This window comes from Miniopterus schreibersii (genome assembly GCF_964146895.1).
Source record: "Miniopterus schreibersii genome assembly, chromosome: 11".
NCBI lineage: Eukaryota > Metazoa > Chordata > Mammalia > Chiroptera > Miniopteridae > Miniopterus > Miniopterus schreibersii.
In genome coordinates this window covers 51,467,462-51,489,915 of record NC_138111.1, presented here as the reverse complement: position 1 = coordinate 51,489,915, position 22,454 = coordinate 51,467,462, and the positions used below count along the sequence as shown (strand labels likewise).

Here is a 22,454-nt window from a genome sequence, read left to right as displayed (position 1 = left end):
GATATCATTCTGCATGATGAGCAACTATGTCTTGTGGGAAAGACACTGTTGTGTTTATTTTTACAGTCAATGTCTACAGAAGAGGCATAACAGATTCTAACTAAAGACTGTGATAGCCAATGAGAAACAAAAATAGTTACCAGAGGTGGTTATTTATACATGGATAGTCCTCTTGCACAATAGACTATGTGTGCATTCTCCTCTCCACAATCAAAGTTGTATGGGGACAGCTCTCATCTATTGAACTCCAACAAAATGCCGAAAGTTGGCACTTGATAAATGTCCTAACTTAAGCCTCTCTAAATATTTTGAAATTATAAAGAAATAATTAAAACTATTTCCCAGAGGGCAATATGAAATAGGAGTGTTTACATAGGTTTATACAGTATGTATTTTTTAAATTCTAAAAATTTTTCAATTGTTTAAAAAGATGGTGTGTGTTTCACTTAGTATCTAGTCTTACATATTCTATCTTTATTATATACATTAAATTTGAACAGATGGTGGCATACTAATAGACTAAATGTAATAACCTAATAAATTAATGTGTATTCTTTAATAATAAAAATAATAGAAATAAAACATATTTCCTATATTTTTGAGAAATACAGAAATAAGATGAAATAAACACCTTTGGGGTAATGACTGAAAATTACTGGTTTAGATGGGGTAGAGGAATTACTTCAGTTATGACATAAAGCATTGTAATAATGCTTGCCTTTTAGAAATAATTATAGTGATTATTCTCAAAGATAAACACATGCAGATGCTGCTAGTACATTTTTAAAAATTCTTAATTTGAAGAAAACATACAGAAACTGCATTACCAGTTAATTGGCTTTAGGAAGAACTAGAAAACTAAACTCTCAGTGTACTTGAGAATCTTCTAGGAAGTTCTAAGCAATGAACTGTGCCTGCAACTGAAGGCAGAAAAAAAATTAGCTTTTCTACTGGCATCACATTAGTTAGATGTGTCAGAGGGCCAAAAGGCCAAGTAATGTTGGACAGTCCTTATTTTAAAAATAAGAACAATTAGTTATAATTTCTAAAAAGATTACTATATAAAATATTGGACCTTAATATATTCTAGGAAAGGCTTTTAACCAAGATAATTTTAATTTTTAAAAAGCATCTATTTTAAAACACTCCCTAATTTCTACATGTTTATTTACAGGACAAAATATGAAAACCGGAAAATCAAGTGATGTTGTAGATTAGAAGACCATGATCATTAGCCAATTAAAAGAGTTAGGAGCAACAACCCTTTGAGGTGACCACTAATTAGTGAGACCGATTTCTATAAGACATGATTAAAAATTAGCCTCCTTATTTCATAAACCTTGGATGTCATTTAATTATGATATATGTACATATTTGACAGACAGGAGAGTGATTGCATAGGAATAAATATTCTTGTAAATTTCATATGTCAAAAGAAACAAATAACATGCAAATAAAAAAAGATAATCTATGAAAGGCTGAGCATGACATGCAATAGTACATTCTATTACCAAATAATATGCTTAGGAAGAAATTCTCTGACAGGTGACAAATCTACATTCACCGGAGTCATCACTACAAGCACAGGAAACCCTTCCCTTTCCCTTTACTTATTCCTTTCCCCAGGATATTTCCTAAACAAAACTGGATTCTCTCTGTAATGTCATTTCTCCTTTGCATGAAATAGATGCTGGGAAGGATTGGTAACTCTGCTACGGACTTTAAATAATTAGGAGAGAAGATTTTCTGAGGCATACTTACAGAAGTTTTAGAATTTGATAATACTGTCCATTTAAACACTCTCTACCCCACCCTAAATATTTTTAAAATTTAGCTGCATTAAATTTTAATATTTTATTTTTGTTTCCTGAGTGCTAAAATGTGATTACTTAACCACAAAAGTACTATTAGGAAACCCTATAATGGAAACAGATCTGTTTGTTATCCACTTGAATTGACTGCCTGGGTAGACTGAATTATAGTTACACTAGCTGAGTGGTTAAAAATACCTAACTTAGAACAAGATGAACGTTAAAATTTAATTTTCCTTTGGAAGTTATAGCTGAGTGTGGAGATACATACACACACATGTATACATATATGTGCATGTGTGTATCCCCATTCTTCATCTCCTTTCCCAAAGCTATACGTACTGTTAGGTTTTTGGGTTTTGTTTTTTTTTTTTTTTGGAGGGGAAATTGGAAACTGTTAAACCTTCAGTTTAATAACCCACTTTTAAGTCTGGTGTTTTCTAAAGTCCAATTGGATCAATCCAATTTTTAGTTTTGTACTTATCATCATTGAAAATAGATAAATTATTTACATATGGCAAAACATCTATATAATGTGTGTATGTGTATGTGTGCAGGGAAGAAAAACCTTTTTTTTGTTTTGTTTTGTTATGAGGCCAAAATGTCTTTCTTGTTTTATAGTATGCATTGTAGGAACTAAGAACCTGAACAATGTTGTTTAAGTTCTTTTGGACTTTGAGGGTAAACACGATTGGGATTAAAATACTGACATGCTCACATTTAGCAGAGAGATAAGAACAATTCTTTGGGAGTTATTCTAGTCCCATTTGGTAATCACATAATTGAAGAGGGTTTTTAGAGGATATTTGAAGCTATTGTTGTCTGTTGCGCAATTACGTAACAGTCAGGATCTCTGTAATAAAATCTTTCCCAAACACAAGTGGGTTAGTACTAACTAAATTTAAGGCTCGTGTTATATTTTTACTTTTAATATTTCAATTTAAAATCAGAATTATATCACAACGCAGGTTAACCATTATTTTACCGCACTACAGATGCTTAAAATAAAAATAATTATTTTAAAACTAAGCAGAAAACGACATATATTTAACTTTAAAAATACTAATCAAACCTGCTTTATGAACATTAACTCATGACCAAATCTCACCTAGAGTGTTTACTCCTGGGGACCCAAGGGTTGTCTGTTTCTGTGGGGTTGGGTGTCTCGTCCCCTTGCCCTTACATTACTGACATTCACACGGACGTACAGGAACAGAAATCAAAAGTGCTCCCTTTCTGGTATTTTGCTTTAACCGCCACGCTACGCGGCGGGGCATCTCAGCACTCCTTCTACAGGGAAACCACCGCGCCCGGCGAAGTTCGCGGAGCAACGTGGCGGGAAGTAGGAAGTCCCAGCAGTTCTGCAACCACGTTATTCTTTGGCGAAGAGTCGTGCGCGGCCGCCGGGCCCCCGCTCCCGTCTCCGCGCGCCCGCCCCGAGGCCCCGGCGCCCGAAGCACAAAGGCGCGCGGAGCCCGCGACCCCGCGGGCGGGCGGCGCGCCCCGGCCCAGCCGCCCCCGCGCGCTCCGGCCCCACCCGGGCCGCACAAAGACCAGACCCGCCACTCGCGAGGGGCGCCCGCGCCGCGCCGGCCGCCACACCCACTCGGGCCGGCTCCCGCCTGCGCCGCCGCGGGCGCCCTGATGAATATGCATCGCCGCGCGCCCGCCCCCGGCTCCTCCTTTCAGTTTCCTTCCCGCCGCCAGGCGGAAGCGAAGAGCCGCGCTTCCCGCGCGCCCGAGCCGGCCGGGCGGGGCGGGGCAGGGCAGGGCGGGCGGCGAGCGGGAGAAAGAGAGAAAGCCGGGGAGGCGGCGGCGGGCTGACCGCGGATCGGGGGCGCGGGTGGGTGGCGGTTCCGGGGCTGCCCCGCCGCGGCGCAGGCCAATCCGAGGGCAGGGAAGGGGCGAGCGCGCAGCCCCGCGGGCGCGCCGGCGGCCTCCGCGCAGCGCCCGGAGCCCGGGCGGAGAGGCAGCCCCTGCCCCCTGCGCCAGGCTCGCTAACGCAACAATAAAGCGCGGCCGACACACGCGCGCACGCACACACGCACCCCGGACGGCTTTCGGGTCAACCGCGGGGAGCAGTCTTCGGCGAGCGAGGGCAAGGAAAACTGGATATCCAGACAGACTGAGGGACCGCCTGCTTTTAAGATTTGACTTTTACCGCCTTTTCTTCTGGGGTCGAGAACTGTGGCATTACAGAAACTAATTAAAAAAAATAAAAGACTACTCCTGGATGGCCGTTTTTTTTTTTGTTTTTTAAAGCTAAACACAAAAAAGCGACACCAAAACCACCCTTGAGAAAATCCACAAAACTGTACCTGAGACACGTGAAGTCAGCGGCCCAGGGCTGTGTTACAGATTCAAGATCTCTTACCTAATGCAATACAGTGCGATGGTATGTGGTTCTGGAATGATGGGTTTTACTTACTTGTCTTGTCCGTCCCATGCACCTTCTTCCACCTCAGACACAGATTTTTTTGTTTTTCCCCCTCCCCGATAATGCCTTGTAAGTTGACTGTTTTGCCTAAATGTTATTTCTGCGTTACAGGTTGAGCCATAGCACTGGATTTCCAAACCTAATGCAACTATGTAAATTTTTTAGCTTCGGCAATTTCAGTAGACGTGTAACACTTTTATGGCAGGAATCAGTGGGTAACGTCGTCAGTCCAAACTGAAATGTAGTATTTTTTCCTGCTTCAACTTCCTACTTTCCCCTGCCCTAATTTTGGGAAAAGTTACTGTGCAGATGATACTTCGTTGGTACCTTGTAGCCCATCCTCTCTTCTGCAGCCGCCTTTCCTTCATTTTAAGATGAATATGCACAGCTTTGTTGTATACTCTCATTTAAAAGTGCATTTTTAAGTGAGGGGAGTACTAATTAGCTCTGATGGGTATGGTGAAGTTTTTAAAATCAATATTGATTGCAAAGCAGGATTGAATTGTTAGCCCTGCTCCCCACCTCCACCCCCCACTTTGCGGGGGGGGGGGGGGGAAGATTATGATGGATTTCTTCCCGCTAACTTTTTTCCCCCCTCCTGCCCTGCTGTTTTTGCTGTAGGATTTTTTTCCTTTCTAAGTGTGTGTGTGTGTGTGTGTGTGTGTGCGCGCGCGCACGCGTGTGCCCCTTTTCCCTTGTCCTCTCTTCGCCAGTACGTCTGGGGCACATTTTAATGCACAATATCCCATCCATTAAGTTGTGGTTGAATGCAGAGTGTGTGAGGACTTGGCAGCTTTCAGGTTGAAGGGGGCGGGGAAGCCAGTTTCGACTTTGACACAAGATGCCGATGTGGCGTGATTGGAATTATTATTAGGACTGTGAACATGGCCATCTTCTCCTGGGTTAGAAGAACTGCCATTGAACTTGAGACGGCACAGACTAGATCTCCAAGTTCCCTCCTCCTCCCCCTGAAGTACAGTAGCTGGCAGGGAAAGGGCGCCAAAATACACAAGATTAACTCTAACTTTCTTTGAACGGATCTTGTAGCACCACACTTTGTAATTTTAACTTTCCAACAGGCGGGGAAAAAGTTAACTTTTGAACCCATACTTGAACAGACATTTAAATCAGCCCTAAAATGGAATAACCCCAGAAAGTCATACACGCATGCTTATGTGGTTAAAAAAGAATGCACGTGTAAATAAGCAGGGTGCCTGTGTGTGTCTGACTGGAGAGCTCAAGATTTAATCAAAATCAGAATAAGTGTGACTTTGGAGTACGTTTACTGTATGGGGGGAGAGCATTGGGAGAGGAAGACGCTGACCTTTAAGCAGCCTAAGGAAAAACTGCAAAGAGTTGTGAAACACAAAACGTTGTGGTTTCCAGTTTTAGATTTGAGGTTTGATGTTTTCATTTAATGGTATGAGAGATGGAGAAAGCTCCGGCGCTGAAAAGTCCCTATTAAATCATATGTGGGCAAAGGTCAAGCACTCCAACTCACTGATACAATATACTGCAGATTCCTGTCTAACTGATGGGGAGCACAGGAAAAAGTGCTTGGGCAATAAAAGTATTAGAAGGGTAATTATCCTTCGTGGTTGGGACTGCATTCTTGTGCACTGGGGAAAGGTTTTTACTGGCCCCGATGAATTTTTAAAAAGCTGAGTATTGTTGAAAGCTGTTTTAATAGGAAATTGATTAGCTGAGTGTTTCATACAATAAATGGTGACAGTTTCATTGTTTGATGTCCAAAATAAATTCCTTTTATTCTTTAGCAGACACAGGCATCCATCTCATTTTAATATGGTCAGACTGAGCAGCAGCATAATCATGAGTGAGTGTGATGTCACAAACATCTGTAACTTTGCTTTTGGAGTTTGTGACATCACACAATTTGACAGTGTTATTGCTTTGGTATTTATTAACTTACTGGGTTAAAATATTTCAAATACATTTCAGAGATAAAGTTCACTGTACAAAAATTTTGTATAGGCTCAATTTTTATTTTTTTTGGTCTTTTCTCTTAGTAATTATACAAGTGTTTGCTAAATTTCAATTTGAAAGTGAAAAGGCAAAATTATGTTGTGGTGCATTGTTTTGATTTTCAAATAGAATGGCAGTTCTCAAGGGAAGAATTAGAGGAAGGGATGCAGAAAGTTTGAGCTGACTTGCAATGGTCTTTCTATACCTAATATAGAATGTAATGATTACCTGGCCATCTTGGTTAAAACCGTCTAAAACATCTCTTTAAAACCGATCTGTTTTCATGTCACAAAGGCATATGTATATGGGCAGCAGAAGTGAATTTACACGTAGAAATAACGTGACAGTGCAGTCTTACTTTAAAGGTCAGCTATTTTGAAAAGGGAGAATAATTATGACTCAGTATCAGCAGAGACGAGATTGTGTGGAGAGTGTATGTAACTTTTGAAGCACCGCGAGTGAAACAAGGCAATTATTACCATGATTTTCAAAGTTTAAAATAAATCATGCAAAAGTTACAGGGCAACTCACTGCTGACTTTGTAATCCGGGAAGCAGATGTCTTCAGAAATTGGGAATCTCTGTTGATGAACTGGCCTCGTCTCCGTAGAGAAGTGGAAACCGGCAAACCTTAATGGAGGGATCGGGCCCAGTCGGTGCTCAGATTCAGTCATAGCTTGTAAGTGTGCCTGAAACGTAGGCACCCTACGTGGGACACTTTTTTTTTTTAAACAGTTCAGTACAGGCATTTCAGCAATGACATTATTAACAGCGTCATTTTTCTCATTTAGTTTTGTCCTCAGGGGACACCAAACAGCTCCCAGAGGAAGGAAAAAAAGTCCGTGGTTATTTCTTCATTTCAGTGAAAGGCAAAGCCCTGGCAATGGGGGTGAGGGGTGGGGTGGGGTGGGGAAGCTAACTGGTTGTGAATTTTCTCGGAGGGAAAAATTGCTACCCTAATTTGACAGTAGTTGTTTAAAGGCTGAGAGAGCTGGGCATGATTTTGCAATTCCCATCAAGTGCAGGCAATTTCTGTACTTGTTGGTTGTTTATATATGCGTTTTTGAGAGGATTTTTGGTGTTCCTGCTTGTGGATATAAAATTGTGTTTTCCAGGCTACACATGCTTTTTTGTGGTTCATTTGGAAGAAGGAAAGGTCCCTGGGCATGGTGTAGTGGATACTTGCAGTTTTGCAGGCCTATTTCCTGGGGTCAGGAGGTCATCTGTCTCTTTTGTATTTAGTTTTAAAATATTGATATTGGCAATGAAGCCAGGGTGTGTGGAATTGTTGAGCCTCCCCTCAAATCACAGGCAAGAGCTAAAAAAAAAAAAAAAAGAAAAGTCATCCGGTGTATTGAAAATGACAGCTTTGTTAAGCTCCAAGAAACTTTTCCCTAAACTGCCTAGGATTTGCAACCTGTCACTGAGTTTCTTTAGAAAGGAGAAGTTTAAAAGAAAATCAATATTAGGAGATACTTGAGATGTCAAGCTTCTCTCTGGAGGTCAGTGAAAAGCTCCATTGGGGTAAACATTGCTTCATTTTTTGCAGTTATACAACTGAGTTTTGAAAAATCCAGTCACCTGAAGTACTGGCATTCCTTCTTGAAGTCAATAAACTATTTGTCAGAAAAGAAACTTTTTTCCCTGTAAGGCTGCAGGTAATAGATGATCTAGGGAGGAAATCTTTAGGAATTCTGAAATATCAGATTTTCCTGTTGCTGGAGGAACCTTTCACCTCTTTCTAGCTCCTCAAGTCAGCTTATGGGATGAATGAAATTGGCCTGTCCTACCAGCCCTCTAACCCTTTCAGTGTGGGAGAGGAAGAAGAAAGAATTTAGGAGAGGTAAGTACTAAAGTGTAAGAAGTACCTGACCAGTGTTTATAGTATCAGAAGCTTTCAGAGATACTTTAAAACCACTCCTAATACCATGACACAGACATACTGGGGGGGGGGGGGGGTGTAGATTAAATGTATATACTTTCTCACTTCTTCTTCTCTACTGTTCTACTGGGGGTTTAAAAGATTGGTATTTCTCAAACCAAAGATAGTGGAGGACAAGTGTTGTGCTGAGAGAAGCCAGATGTCCCACACACGCAAATACACCAGTCCCTCTTTACAGAAGGCTCTCTTAGAGTTCATCCTGGGAAGGCCTGCAGTGACCTTGGCACTGGCTGGACAAGAAGCAGTGTTTTAGGGGATGTAAGCCATCCTGGCTCCAAGGCCTGAGAGGAGAGTCAACGCCACATCAATTGAGCACCCAGTCCCATAAGCCCTCCCGGGACGTTTCTGCTGTCCCTTCTTCCTCCCTACTAACTTTTCCCCACATAAAAAATTATTCCCTCCTCACTTTCCTCTTTCTTGGAAACAAATCAAAACCCAGCTACCAAGCATCCGCCATGCCCATCAAACTGTATCCAACCACAAGTACCCTACAGACATGGAGCACCTGAAAGAGACTTAAACCCCTAAGTGATAGGCCTGGGAGGCCCCAGACTGTCTTCCCTTCTCTGGGTTCTTACCTGTGTCTGTCGCTGCTCCTTCGCCCCTCGTGATGCTGCAGCTTTTGTGGGCTCTTCTGTGTCACGGTTGTCAATTTTCCCCTTTTAAGCTTGTGAGAAACTTTTGGATGCAACCTAGTTTTGGTGACAAAAGGAAATGGTTTCTGTTGGTAAGGGAAACTAATCAGGGAGGAGGGGCAGCGATGATGTCTGCAGACACTTGCCCAGGGCTCAGCACTGGGCCTCTTTTGCCAGGGGACAGCGGCTGGTTCTGGGATCTCTGGCTGAAAGGAGTGCTCTCTGGGTGCCAGGATTTCACTAGGGGTGGTGTGGTGAGGAGGGAGGGGGGAAAAGGGAGGGAGAGAAAGAGAGAGATGGGCACTTGATTTTTTAAAGAGACCCCCGAAAAATAATGGCTTTTGTAAGAGTCCAGGCATTCAAAGAGGTGCGTTCAAGGACATGAGTCCATTTGTGCCACGGGGAATGTCTTTTATGGTAAATTAACTCTGGTTAAATTGAATATTTGTTCAAAGGGAAACCCTAGTAGTTAAAGCTGGTATTATCAGTAGAGCTTCCCTGCCCGGCCTCCCCCCGCTCTCCGGTATGTCTGTGAGGACAGGCGTGCAGTGTAATGTACAGTCCAAAGTGATGCTTTGGGATTTTTAAAAAATTTAAAATGAGATTGCCAAAAAATTTCCCAGAGAAATGAATTATTTATTTGCGTTAACCCCCACAGTCACCTCATCCCTTTCATCGGTAAAGGCTGTCAACTTTATCCTGACTTTCCAAAAAGAAGAAATGGCTCACACAAAGGAAATTAACATTGTTACAACACCGGCTAGAGGATTTGCCTCTGGGGGAGCAGGAGGCTGCCGTTCCTAGCCGCGTGGGCCCTAAAGGGTTAACTCGGGGGTAGTTCTCCAAATTTCCCCGACTTTACCTGTCTTCCCAGATCCACCGCCCCCTCGGCCCGGCCTCAGCTCCCCACCCTCCCCGAGCCTTTCTTCTTGGGGCTCCGGGTGTACGGGGGCTGCAGCTGGCAGACTTGGCAAGCTCGCCTCATTAAGAGCGCTCTTTGAAAACGGACTGTGTTTGAGCATTTCCCTAATGAGGACAGGACGGGGTTAAAAAGTGACCATTTCATGGTTGACTTGAACCTGCCTACTTTTCTTGATGTGTCGCTGTGAAACGCTTGATGTGGATAACTCCCACTTGGGGAAGGAAAAGTCACTGGTTCCTTCAGGTCCGCGGAGGGGGGGGGCGTGGGCAGGAGCGGGTGAGGCTGGGAGAAGGGAAAGTTGAGCGGAAAAAAAACCCAGAGGGAGGGAGGGTAAGAGGAACGGGGAGTCGGGGCAGAGCCTCCAGACACCCCACCGGCACAACTGGAAGCGGGGGGACCCGCCCCGGGGCTGGGGCGGCGGGGCGCGGGGCGCGGCCCCCGCGGGCCCCGCAGCCCCCGGCTAGGTAGACGCGGAGGCCCTGGCACTCACTTTTTTTTTTTTCTCTCCATTGTCTGGACGGCCTTTGCGTGTACCTCTTCCCCACCCACCCTTTGCTGAAAACCGGAATTTTGGGGGCGGTGTGTGTGTCTGCGAGCGCGCCGGAGAGCGTGTGCGTGGGTAGAAAGGGTGCGAGGCAAACCTCCGCCCGCCGAAGCCCCGAAATCAAGTTCATTCACTCGGGGTCCGCGGCGGGCGGCGGGCGGCCCGGGTGGGGGCGGGGCCCCGGGCGCGGGAGCCGAGCGGGAGCCGAGCGGGCGCGGCCGCCTCTGCAGGGCGGCAGCGGCACACGCACCCCGCGCTCGCTCGCGCGCGCGCCCGCCAGCCCCGCAGCCCCGGGCGCGCCGCGGCCCCGCCCAGCCTGCACCCCGGCGGGGAGCGAGCCGCTTTCCGCCGGCGCCCGGGCCCCCGAGGGGTGGGGGTGGGGATTGGGAGTGAGCCAGCGGGGCTGCAGAGGAAGCGGGCGGAGAGGGCTGCGGGATGGGGAGGCGGCGGGAGCCGGCGGCGGCGGCCGCGCGGGCCGGTCCTCCCTCCAGGAGCCGGGCCACGTGCACGGGGCACCCCAGGGAGGGCGGCGAGTCGCGGCGAAGCGCCGCGCGCCGCTTCTGCGGGGCAGGCCCGGGGCGCGGGCCCCCGAGGGGGAGACCCCGGCGGACCCCGCCTCCGTCGGCGCGGGCGCGCCCCAACTACTTGAGCCCAAGTTCGCTCAGGCCCCCGCCTCCGTGGCCTCCCCCCTCCCCGCCGGGTGAGGCGGACCGCGCCCGCCCGGGGTGTGAGAGCCGGCGCCCCAGCCGGGCCCCAGGGCCGCCGGGGTGTGAGGGAATTTTCCATTCGTTCCTTTCTCGGGCTCAGACCGCGCAGTGTTTCTCCCACTCGCACATCCCCGCGGCTTACAGAGTCCACAGCGAGCCCCGAAATACCTCTTCCAGGGCGGGTTTTCGGGGGTGTGTGTACGTGTGCGTGGTGGTGAGGGGAGGGCGCGGGACTTGCCCAAAGGGCGGAAAGATCTCTTTTGAAAAACAAAAAACAAAAACAAAACCCCTCCAAACAACTATGGTTCTGCCGCACTGTGAGGAGACCTTCAGCAAGTGAGAGAAAGAGAGAAAGAGCGAGAGATAGGAGAAGGGAGAGCGGGGAGGGAGGGGAGAGGAGCCGGAGGAGGAAGGTGGGGGGCGGGGGGGCGGGGAGGCTGGTGCCAAAGGAATGCGCGTTTGCAGGAGGAGGAGTGAAGCGATGATTGTGTAATTAAATAATAAAACAATCCTTAGGTCTGATTTGGAGAGAGCTCGAGCGGGGTCCAGAGGGTGGAACCGGTGAATTTTTCAACTTCCAAGTTTTGCGAGGAAAGAAAGCGCGAGAGGGAGGGGGGGGAAGAGCCCAGAGCAGAAGGGAGAGGAGTTCGGAGCCGAGCGGGAGAGCGGGATTGATCGTTCGGGATTTTTCGGGAGCTCCTTCCGATCCCCCCCGGCTCTGGGCAGCGGCGGCAGCGGCAGCCTCCTCCCTCGGCCGGGTCAGGCGCGGGGCAGGGCGGGCGGGCGGCCGGGCGCGGAGGGGCCAGCGCGGCGGCGGCGGCTGCAGCCGGGGGCCGCGCGCCGGGAGCCTCTTCCCCCCGCGAGACCGGTGCTCGCGTCCCCTCCCTCACCCCGGCCTCTCCCTTCTCCCCCGCCCGCCCCCGCCCGGCCCCCGCCCCCGCCCCGGCCCTCTCCCGCGCGCGCCGCGCCACCCGCGCGCACTCGCTCACGCTCCCTCTCGCGCACACACATGGTCGGGTCGCCGCAAAGTTTCGCCCGCGGTCGCCACTCCGGGATCCTGCGGCGGCGCTTCGGGCTATAACCTTGAACTTTCCCAGTCGGTGACACCTTCTCTTTCCTCTGCTCCCGCCCTCCCTCCTGCGCCCCCCACCCCGCCTTTTTTTAAAAAGCATTTCACCACCAACCACCGTCCCAATCCAACCCGCACCGCTCCTCCGCGCACCTCCTAGCTCCTAACAACAACAACAACAACAACAGCAACTGCAACACAGAAAACAAATCCCCAAACCCGGGCGAAAAGCAACCAGCACGGGCGGCGGCGGCGGCCTGGGAGACGCGGCCGGCGCGCTCGGGCCGGAGCGGTCTGAGCGCGTAGATTGGATTTCACCCCGGGAAATCTAGCTCGCCGAGTGAACTTGAATCTTTGGCTATTTAAGGAGGACCGGGTTCGTGGTGAAGTTGCGGCGATCCAGCGTAGACCCCGTCCTGATTGATCGCAACGCGGGGCTCAGAGGACTGTAAAATGAATAGATGAAATTCTCGCTTCTCGAAGATTTTCTTGGCCATCTCCGGGAACGTGCGTTTTAAGGCGAAGTCATGATGTATTCTCCCATCTGTCTCACTCAGGTACATGTCTTGGTCGCTCTCTCGGGCTTTCTCTCTGGCCCGAAATGCCTTTGTTTTGTTGCTCTCTTCTGCGGACAATTAAAGGGTTTTTTGGTTGTGTTTTTTTTTTTTGTTTTTGGTTTTTTTTAAAATTTTTTTTAGTTAACCTGCGCAACCCCCGTCCCTCGAAAAAAAAAAAAACCACAAACCGGGCCGGGAGTTGCGATGGGATTTACCGGGCGGCGTGGGAGCCGGCGCGCGGCCCCCTCGCCCACGGCCGCCGCGCGCGCCCAGCCCGCCGCTCTGGTCCTGGGCAGCCGGCGCCCGAGCGCTGCCAGGGCGAGGCCGCGGAGGGTGGGCAGGGCCCGGGCCCACGGGGCTAGTCCCCGCGAGGCCCCCTGAGTGCCCGCTGCGCCGCGCGCCCCTGCCCAGGGTGCCCGCCACCCCTCTCGTGGCTCCTGTGCGCTCAGGCGGACTCGGCTTTAGAGAAGCTTTCGGGGGAGAGTCAGCCCTAGGAAAACAACCGGCGAACTTGCAAGAGGGGACTCGAGCACAGGTCCTTGTGGGCGCCTCCAGATCCTTCGGGGCAGCCAGTGGCCGGGCGACGAAGCCAGACGGAGGTTGTGGTCCGGGGGACCCAGTCCTTGGCTGAATTTGGGGATCTAAAACTCGGGTCCTTTGTGATCCGCGCTTTGCCGTGCGCAGTGCCCACGCCACGAAGGTGGGTCTTTACCTGAGCGCCAGTTAGTTGGTCGTGGTGAAAGTTCAGAACTTTCAGAACACGTTCATTTTGTGGAGACCGGTTCATTTGACGACAGTTAGGGGTAGCTCCTAAGGGAGAAGGCAGTGCTGGAAAAGGAAAGTCATCTTCAAAAAAAAACTTCACTTTGGAAATTGTCCCAAGACTTTAGGAACAATGTTATGAAATAAAATTCTGTGTTTATACTTTTGTAAAGAACAGAATTTGCGCAGTTTTAACACAGACGGTCAAATGGAAAAGTGGTGAGACCTAACAGACTTACCTGGGGGTAGTTTTCATCACTGCCCAGCTAACTAACCAACTGACCCGCGGACTAAATACTGTAGCCCAGAATTGTTATTTGAAGCAGTATTTTAAACCCCTGAAGGTGTGGGACGGTTTACTCTAGCTTTTAGGAGGGTGCAGCATGCATGATTGGTAATTGATAACCATTTTCTTTGACACTGGCAGAAAAACCAAACACTTAAAGAAGTGTTGCCTCCCCTTAGGTGTGCTGCAATTTAAAGAAATTCCGATATCACGACGATGCATTTTTATAATGGCCAAATGATTAAGATTTCAGTTGTATGACAATTAGAAGCCATTGTGATTCAAAAAGGTCTGAGGCATTCATAAATTGTGAATGAAGATGAAAACAATGATAAGGCTTATTCAGTGATTGGATACAGTCCTGTAGCTTTTTGGCTGACACATTTTTTATTGTTTATATTTTGTTTGGCATCTGAGTATGATTAACTTAGATATGGCTATTTTCAGCAAGCAAACGTGCACTTTAATTTAACAAAACTGGAAAAATGAGTTGCTGAGCTATTTGTCCTTTAAAAGCTACGAATAATAACCAATAAATACGATGATTGAACTGTTTCAGGTATAACGAATTTCCTTTAGTTGTAAAAGTGACTTTTCATACTACTCATCATCAGGAATATTTTTTCTCTTCCTGGTAAACTATGTCCATTTGGTATCATTTTTACCTTATTGAAGCATTGTTCAAATAAAACAGATTGAGATAAGCTTTACATATACAAAGTACTGACTCACTTATTCTCACCTGTACGGGGTGGCTTTTCTATATTAACTTATGTTTCCAGCATTGGTTTTTTTAGAAACTTTGCTAGTGATTTACGTACATTGCATTTTTGGTTTCCTCTAAACATGTATTGAAAACTCACTAACTTTACCTTAATTTGTGTAAGTTAAAAATACAGTTGCAGCTTTCGTGACATATGGAATATTAGGAACATATACTCCACCATCATTCAGCTATCACATTAGTATTCAAGAATACATTCTTACCAGTACTAATCCATGATGACTAATATTATCTACTGCTTTAATAATGTAATTCTAAGTTGATGTATTAAAAGTGTTTTGGCATTTAAGGCCTATACTAGAGAAGGAATTTTTAGCTTTAGAATTCTCACTTAACTAATACGTTCTATGTGATTTTATAGGTAATGTAAGGTGTTACAAAAGTAAGGGCACATTAATTGTGTTGCTTTTACATCAGGTCAATAATTTGGTTTTGTATTGAGAGAGTCTTATAAGTGTAGCAAAACATTTTTTTTTATTTTAAAATACAAAATAGAGAAACATTCTTAATTGGTTGAAAACTTGACAAAGTTTCAGTTGTTTAAAGTATCGAGGTTTTAGAAAGAATTTTAATTCAAAAGGAGCCAGTTGATATGTAGCAAAATGTTATACAAAAGTATCTGTGAATTGATATGAATCAGTATTTATACATCAGTGTGAATCAGATATAAAAGGAAAATTAAGAAGCATCATGTATAATTTAATATTTGCCTTTCTAAAAATAATGTGAACCCTTAATAATACAACTTTCACCTGGCATTGTTGCATTGATTTGTTTTCATTGTCTTTCAGGTTCTTTAGGTACATTTTTAAATGGCTTATTGTTAAATAGCAATGTTCCAAGAACATCTAGTTTTTTTTTACATTAATATCTGTATTGGTCTAATATTCCCTTCCCTTCCTGGAAACCATTGTTGCTGTGAAGAAAAATCAATATTTTTAGTGGAATTAGGGCTGTTTGCTTTTATATTTGAAACTTGTAACTTGTTATTTATTTTATCAATTTAGTTAAACTAAAGGAAGTTTTAAAAGAGCATTACTGAATCTGTGTATTTTAATAAAAATTCTGAAAGAGCAATGCGACATTAGTATAGAGCCATTAGATCTTAGACCATTTCTATGCCTTGCTTTAAAAAATTAATTTTCATAATTGTTTAAAGTGTTATTGTGATAACCTATTAATTAGGACATTTGAATACCTTAATCACCTTTTTTTTGATGAAGACAGTTACTATGTTCCATATTTAGGCCTCCCCAAATTATTAAAAGTATATTACAGTTTAGCATTAGAAAACAGTCACACTTAGGAGATGACATTTTAGGCATGTTAATACAGAAATGTATGTGACATATAGCAAATCTCTACTTACTATCATTTTTTTTGAGGATATGTTCCCTTATCAGTAAGTGTTTCAATTGAATGGAATCCACATAATAGTCAAGTCCTGAAAGATATTAGGGCAACTTTGTGGACTGTGAAAGTTTGCTGCTTCTATTTAACGATAATAAAAAAAATGTTTTAAAATATTACTTAGCAGCATTGATGACAAACTCAAAGCAACTTTAAAAACATTGTTTTGTGTGCATTTACTGAGAAATTCCAAATTCAACCCTCAACTTGCAGTTTGATTGTTTAAAATAATTTATTAAAATTTTGAGATTTGTCCCATGACAGATGATTTGAAACACAAACAGATTTAATCTAAAGTTTGTTTAATGTCTTTATAAGAAAACGAAATGTCACTGAACATAGTACTTAAGGATGTAAGTACTTAAGAGTTCCTGCATTGCTTAATATCTGTTAAAATAATTCTGCATTTTAAAAAGCATGGCAAGGGTCAAATGAGTGAGACAAAGCTGCCCTCCATGTATTCTTTACATTCTCAAGTTTTTAGTTTATGAGCGTATATATGTACATTTCTTAGTCATATCAATAAATCACAGTAAAAGTCAGGTTACCTATAGGAAGTGAGTTCCCAAAGCCTGTTTAAGTCCACATTTCCTTGAGCAGGGTTTCCTTTTGCATATATTTCTAAGGGGGATAAACAAAGTTTTTGTAGTTGCAGTGAAAGCTGAAAGCATGGCATCGGAAAGTGTATGGAGATAGGGAGGTCTTATCATGGGCTATGGTTGCTGTGAGCAGGGCTGCCTTCCCACACAAAGAACAGATTGTGGTTTAACTCTTTCCATGGCCTAGTTTAATGTGCTCGCATAGTAACTGAATTGTTCAAATCTCTGCTGGAAACTACTGATCGGTTTAATGATTTCCTCCGTGGCATTTGGTTATGCCTCGTGCTGTGATATAATCATCTGTGTTCTGCATTGTTATAAAATTTTGATTTATACGTATTTTGCTGTAGGAGCGTTTTACGGCAATATGTTAAAACACTTGATAACTGCATTCTTGATTGGATGGGACATGTGCCTCTTCCTTTTCTGAACTACAAACAGCTAACGTGCCGCAGTCTTTGGCATTGGAACTTTGGGTTTCATTATGAAAATGGATTCCTAACTACGTGGGGATTTGGGGGACACCTTCTTTGTTAGAGAGCCATTAGTTGTGCTTTTATTATCTTTACCTAATGGAATTCATCTGTCTGCTGGTTAAATAGAATTTATTCCACATAGCTCAGGGTGACCGTCACTAGTATATAAATTCTAACTTGGGATATGATCAGCTAGAGAAAGTTATTTTGTGGCTGGCTGGGGTGACAATGTAGTCGATGTGACCGGAGAAGTGGCTGCGGTGGAAGTTCTCATTCACTTCAGATCCTGGCTTATTGCACGCACGCAGTATGCATGCACAAGATGTTAAGGGCTTTTTCTGAGCTTATGAGACAGGTTTTACCTACGGCAGGAAGTCATGAAACACTGACTGCTTTGGAAAGTAACTTGAAATATTTGTAGGTAAAGATTATCTGCCACTCCTTGTGCCTCCCTTCCTTGAAAAGGGCTTAGATGAAACAGGCAGGAAAAAAAATTCAGGAGCCTAAGGTAAAACCACTTAATTCAGAGGATAGGGCACTAAAGGATCCGTACACGTGCAGACTCACAAGCACATGCCTAGGTGCACCGGCGGCCCTGCCTGAGGATTCGTGTGCGTGGCAAATGAATTGTATTGATTCCACAAAAGCAGCAAGTGACCAGCGGTGCACTCCTGGTGTCACCCTGCCACCGCACGCAGAGACACAAAGAATGTAAAGTTGGTGCCAAGTTGCCATTTTTCATTGTTCACCTCAGATTGATTTTTAAGGGGTTTAGAATAATGGCCATACTCATGTGATCGGTTAACAAATTAACTGAGCCTGTGGGGCTTCAGATTCTATAGAAAAAGCTGCTGGAAGAACATTCGTGTCATTTTTGTTTTCAACTTTGGAAACTTTCTATTTAAAAAACGCAAGAGTGTATCTGTGTGTCTGCAAGAGAGCAGGAGGGTGTTGAGTATGAGTGTGGGTGAGTGTGTGTGTGTGTGTGTGTGTGAGTGTGTATGTGAGTGTGTGTGTGTTGGGGGCTCCTGGTGGTTGTGGAGGGAGTGAATGCACAAAGTATGGAAACCTCTGTTCAGGACACTGATACGACAGGCTGCGTCCTTTGCCCACTTTCCCTCACTGTATACCGGTTTCTCTAGTTACCACTCTTGGAATGGTGCTGTTTCAGTGTTGGAATGTTGGACGTTTGATAAGAAAATGGATCAAGTTTAATGGCGCATGCTCTTTGTGCCACCAGCAGCCTCTTGCTGAGAGCATGCTCCAAAAGCGGGAACTGTGTGGCATTACACTGAGCATCTATATGCTTTGTGTTTCTGTGCCACAGAGAAGAGAAATGAACTGTGGCATGGCTCCTGCCTCCTGAACAGCTCTGCTCCGATTAAAAAAAACCCCACCTCATTGTGTTCTTTGTAAAATGGTACTGTGGAGTGCGAGTTGGTCAATCCAATATTTAAATATTAAATTATGTGCCAAGCACCTTGGTTGCTTACGTTTTAAAGAATGTAGGGTGCACGGTGCGAATGAGGGGGATGGGGCCAGAGTGGAAATACAGATATAAACCTTATTTTCATTTTTAGGAAGGAGAATCAATCTGTGAGTTTTGGTGGGAAAGAGGCAGCTTGGCACACCGGATTTTCTTCTTGCTCTACTATTTTGATCTTTTTAAATAAGAAAAGAGTGTTATTTTTATGCATAACTTTTTGTACTGAATTGGGAATGGGTTCTGGTTTTGTTTTATTTTATTTTATTTTGTTTGAGCCTTTAAAGCTGAACTGACCATGCATGTTTTCTTTTTCATGTCGTCTCCCGCAGGATGAATTTCACCCATTCATTGAGGCCCTCCTTCCACATGTCCGTGCAATCGCCTACACTTGGTTCAACCTGCAGGCTCGGAAACGCAAGTACTTTAAAAAGCACGAGAAGCGAATGTCAAAGGATGAAGAAAGAGCAGTCAAAGATGAGCTTCTCAGCGAAAAGCCCGAAATTAAACAGAAGTGGGCGTCCAGGCTCCTGGCCAAACTGCGCAAAGATATCCGCCAGGAGTACCGAGAGGACTTTGTGCTCACCGTGACTGGCAAGAAGCACCCGTGCTGTGTCTTATCCAATCCTGACCAGAAGGGTAAGATTAGGAGAATCGACTGCCTGCGACAGGCAGACAAAGTCTGGCGTCTGGATCTAGTCATGGTGATCCTGTTCAAAGGCATCCCCTTGGAAAGTACCGATGGAGAGCGGCTCATGAAATCCCCACATTGCACAAACCCAGCACTTTGTGTCCAGCCACATCATATCACAGTGTCAGTTAAGGAGCTTGATTTGTTTTTGGCATACTACGTGCAGGAGCAAGGTAGGAGCAGATTGTTCTTTCTTCTCGCACCGCACACACTGCCCGCAAATCCCGGGTACCGGATAGCTGGCTTGGGTTAAACGGTCCTCCGGGCCCCCAGTCCCCCTCCTGGCCCTCTCTGGGTAGAGTGACGTGCCCTTTTCCACTCAGATGTCCACTGCCCTGTGCAGGCCCTGGAGATAGACTGCACTTTCATACCTGGGTAGGCGTGGATATTTAAAGAAAGGCCACAAAGAGATACGTTTTCAGATGTCTTTGAAATAATCTACTTTTTTTTCAAAGACACAGAATAGTCTGAAAAATAATGGTTTATTACATTTTACTGTTTTGTCTTGGGCTCCATTCCTTGCACCTGGTCATCTTTTCTCAATTTGAAAATGTAACTTTATCTATGACTAGTCAAACCGCACTGTAATAATCTTTGTATTAGCCTCATAACTAACGAGGGAGGTGAACTTCGTGCACGGATCTAGTGCTGTTGCACTGAAAATAGAATGAACATTTTCTATTGCAAAATGCTCAAGATAGCCAGTGTCAGAGAGTATATTTAACGTAGCCTGAGATTTATTTAATTTAAATATTTCCATCAGTACTTCCTTTTGATTGTGTAATATTCTCTGTATATTAAGTGGACTATTGCTCTTTAAATAATTTGTTATAATATTTTTTCCAGAGTGACTTGGGAACAATTAACATTGTTAGTTTACTTGAATGCAAATTCGTAAAACTTACCGGGGGGTAAAAAGTCACAGGTCTCCTTATGGAACAAAAACAGAAATTGGACTAGTTACACTGGTTTAAAATAAATCTCAAAAAGAATGCAGGAACCACATATCATACTTGTTTTCTTTAATATACTTGATAAAGAGAGTGATATAAATGTTGCCTCGGTAATTCAAAAATAGGTGATATTTTTGCTGAGTGTTTTTTGAGTTGATGAAATATATTTCTTTACTATTTTTATTTTTCTTCACATATTTTCCTTAAGTAGGTGAGAATTTCTTTTTTTCAAATCAGTGTGTCAGGATATAGATGTCCTTGTATTAGCAACAGTCCATAGTAAAGCATTATTTTAAAAAACAACATACCAAAAGTAGACTGAAGTTTGATCTGTTGCACATGGTGGGTTATTTCCTAGCTTGGCCTGGTGGTAGGGAAAATGGCCTATAGATAGTCAGGTGGCAGACGGTTATCTGATGTTTGTTAAACAAATGTGAGATTTAATAAATTGGTATGAACTTAATATTATCATCCAAAAGATCAAACACCAAAATCACTCTTTGACAGAGAAATCTAGGTAATTTACTAAGTGCTTTTTGTCTTTCTATCTCCTTGATATAATTTTAGACATATGCTTAAATGTCATTTATAATTTTTTTAGTTTGATTTTAAATAATGGTGCCAGACACCATACATTTGGAAATATTGCTTTTACAAAAAAATGAAGCATTACATTTATTATTTCTATGCATGTAAGAATTAAAGTCCAAGTAATGATAGTTTGGGGAAAAGATATTTTTTCATCCTGTGTGTCCTGAAATAAAAGCTCATTAACACATGACACTTAATTTGATTGACAGCTATCTAGGAGGTGACATTTTAAGGTGGGCTGTATATATGTGTTGGGTTGACTGTAAATGTGCTGTAACTGTGTTGTGAAAGTCAAGGCGAGAACTAAAGTTTTAAAAAAGCGGGTCATGTAACTTTTTAGTGCAGCGTAGGGGAGATCCGCAAGCATTTGACTGCTGTTCACATTTTAACTTGCTCCAAGGCTGGTCCGTGAGGTGTGCACGTATGTACATCCACTCCCAGGGCAGGCAGCCAACTCTCTGGGTTGATGAACTGACAATAAAGAACATATCCTTTAGATTTGTGAAGATAGATGGAAGAAAGAAAAATGCATAACATGCTTTCTAAGTTGCACCATCAGTCACGAGAATCATAAAGTTTTAAGCAACTCTTGGAGACCACATTTTCAGATGAAACATTGATTTTGCTGTTGTTTCGAGGCTCTGCCATAAAAACCTTTCATGATTTTACCCTGTGCATCTAATTGGTATCTTCTCCTGCTTCCCAGTACATCATCTCTTCTTAACATCTGTTGGCTCTTGCTTTCAAAAAAAAAAAAAAAAAAAAAATCACATCAGGATGCTTTTGTGTGTTTTCCCCTTTTCAAAACTTTTTTTTGGTCACATGTAGGTTAATTATGTCGTTTCGCAGTACAGTTGATTAATGAAGGCATCTTAAAAGATAAGCCTGGAGTCAGAGGGCTGTATATCTCCCACAGTGACTTTTTATTTCTCCTGTACGTCTGTGAAAACCCACTTCGGCCTGTTTTATAAATCAGGTAAAGAAGTACAAAGGAAAGCATGAAAGAAAAATCAGAAAAGAAAAATGTCATGTTTGCAGCAGAATGAGCAACAAAATTACCTTTCCCCCCCTCTTTCTTTCTCGCCCCACTTCCTAACGACCGGGAGGGAAGCATGGGAAAGAGCAGAGAGAATGCCAAAGATGGTTGCCACTGGCACCAGGATTGGCATCAGACCCTCTTTGTTTAGCTCAGGATGCCTGTGATTTGTTAGTTGGCATCCGCATTGCAGTGTGGAGTGATGTTACAATATATTGACAATTTCCAGATCTGGAAATGTCAATAGTCCTCTTGGTTATTTATACAAGATCATAAACTGCGCCTCTTCTCGGGGATGAAATAAAGACCAGCGTGTCCTAAAGTTCCATTGTTGACCAACTTCCTAGGCTTTTCTTTTTCCCTCTTTCTCTTTTGGTTCAACCCACACACTTTTTTTTTTTTTTTTTTCATGCCCAGAAGCCTCATCTTTTTTGAAATGTGGAAAGAGTTACTAGAGCTTTGACACAAGCTAGAGTGCTACATCTGCATCTGATATGGTTTTGGGGAAAATTTATGCATTTCGAAATCATTTTTGATATATAGTTCATTAGACTTTTTTGCATCACATGGCCGCAAGGCAGTATTTTCTTCAAAGCTAAACCTCTTTGTTACTCGGCTTCTCCTGTGCACGTATAGCCTGGTTGGCCGCAATTCAGTCCATTTTTCTGTTTCTCTGCGTTAGTAGAGGGTCGTGTTCCATGCCGTCGCGTATAAAACTCTGCAACAGCCCCCACTTTGCCTCAAGTGCACACGTCGTGTGGGAGTAACTGCGTTTAA

At 44.3% G+C, this 22,454-nt stretch overlaps 1 protein-coding gene and 1 long non-coding RNA gene across 14 annotated transcripts in view; one reads left to right on the top strand and one right to left on the bottom strand.

Annotated features, from left to right (window-relative positions):
* Positions 1–12,047, bottom strand: part of LOC308563636 — a 42,634-nt gene extending 30,587 nt beyond the window's left edge. Inside the window, exons 1-3 of one of the 3 annotated variants that reach the window (XR_013999801.1) lie at positions 11,990–12,047; positions 8,751–8,864; positions 6,763–6,919 (exon numbers count right to left, since the gene is read on the bottom strand). This is a non-coding gene — a long non-coding RNA (uncharacterized lncRNA). Of the gene's footprint in view, positions 1–6,762; positions 6,920–8,750; positions 8,865–10,219; positions 10,442–11,989 lie in introns of those variants that run through there. The other 2 variants (XR_013999802.1, XR_013999800.1) reach the window with 2 other exon arrangements.
* NFIB (nuclear factor I B) overlaps positions 3,684–22,454 on the top strand; it is a 222,306-nt gene continuing 203,535 nt past the window's right edge. For 8 of the 11 annotated variants that reach the window (XM_081150857.1, XM_081150862.1, XM_081150865.1 and 5 more), the window contains exons 1-2: positions 11,958–12,606; positions 18,739–19,270. In XM_081150857.1, coding sequence (XP_081006983.1) covers positions 12,577–12,606; positions 18,739–19,270 — 562 coding nt within the window. In that variant the 5' untranslated portion in view covers positions 11,958–12,576. Of the gene's footprint in view, positions 4,207–11,769; positions 12,607–18,738; positions 19,271–22,454 lie in introns of those variants that run through there. The other 3 variants (XM_081150860.1, XM_081150867.1, XM_081150866.1) reach the window with 3 other exon arrangements.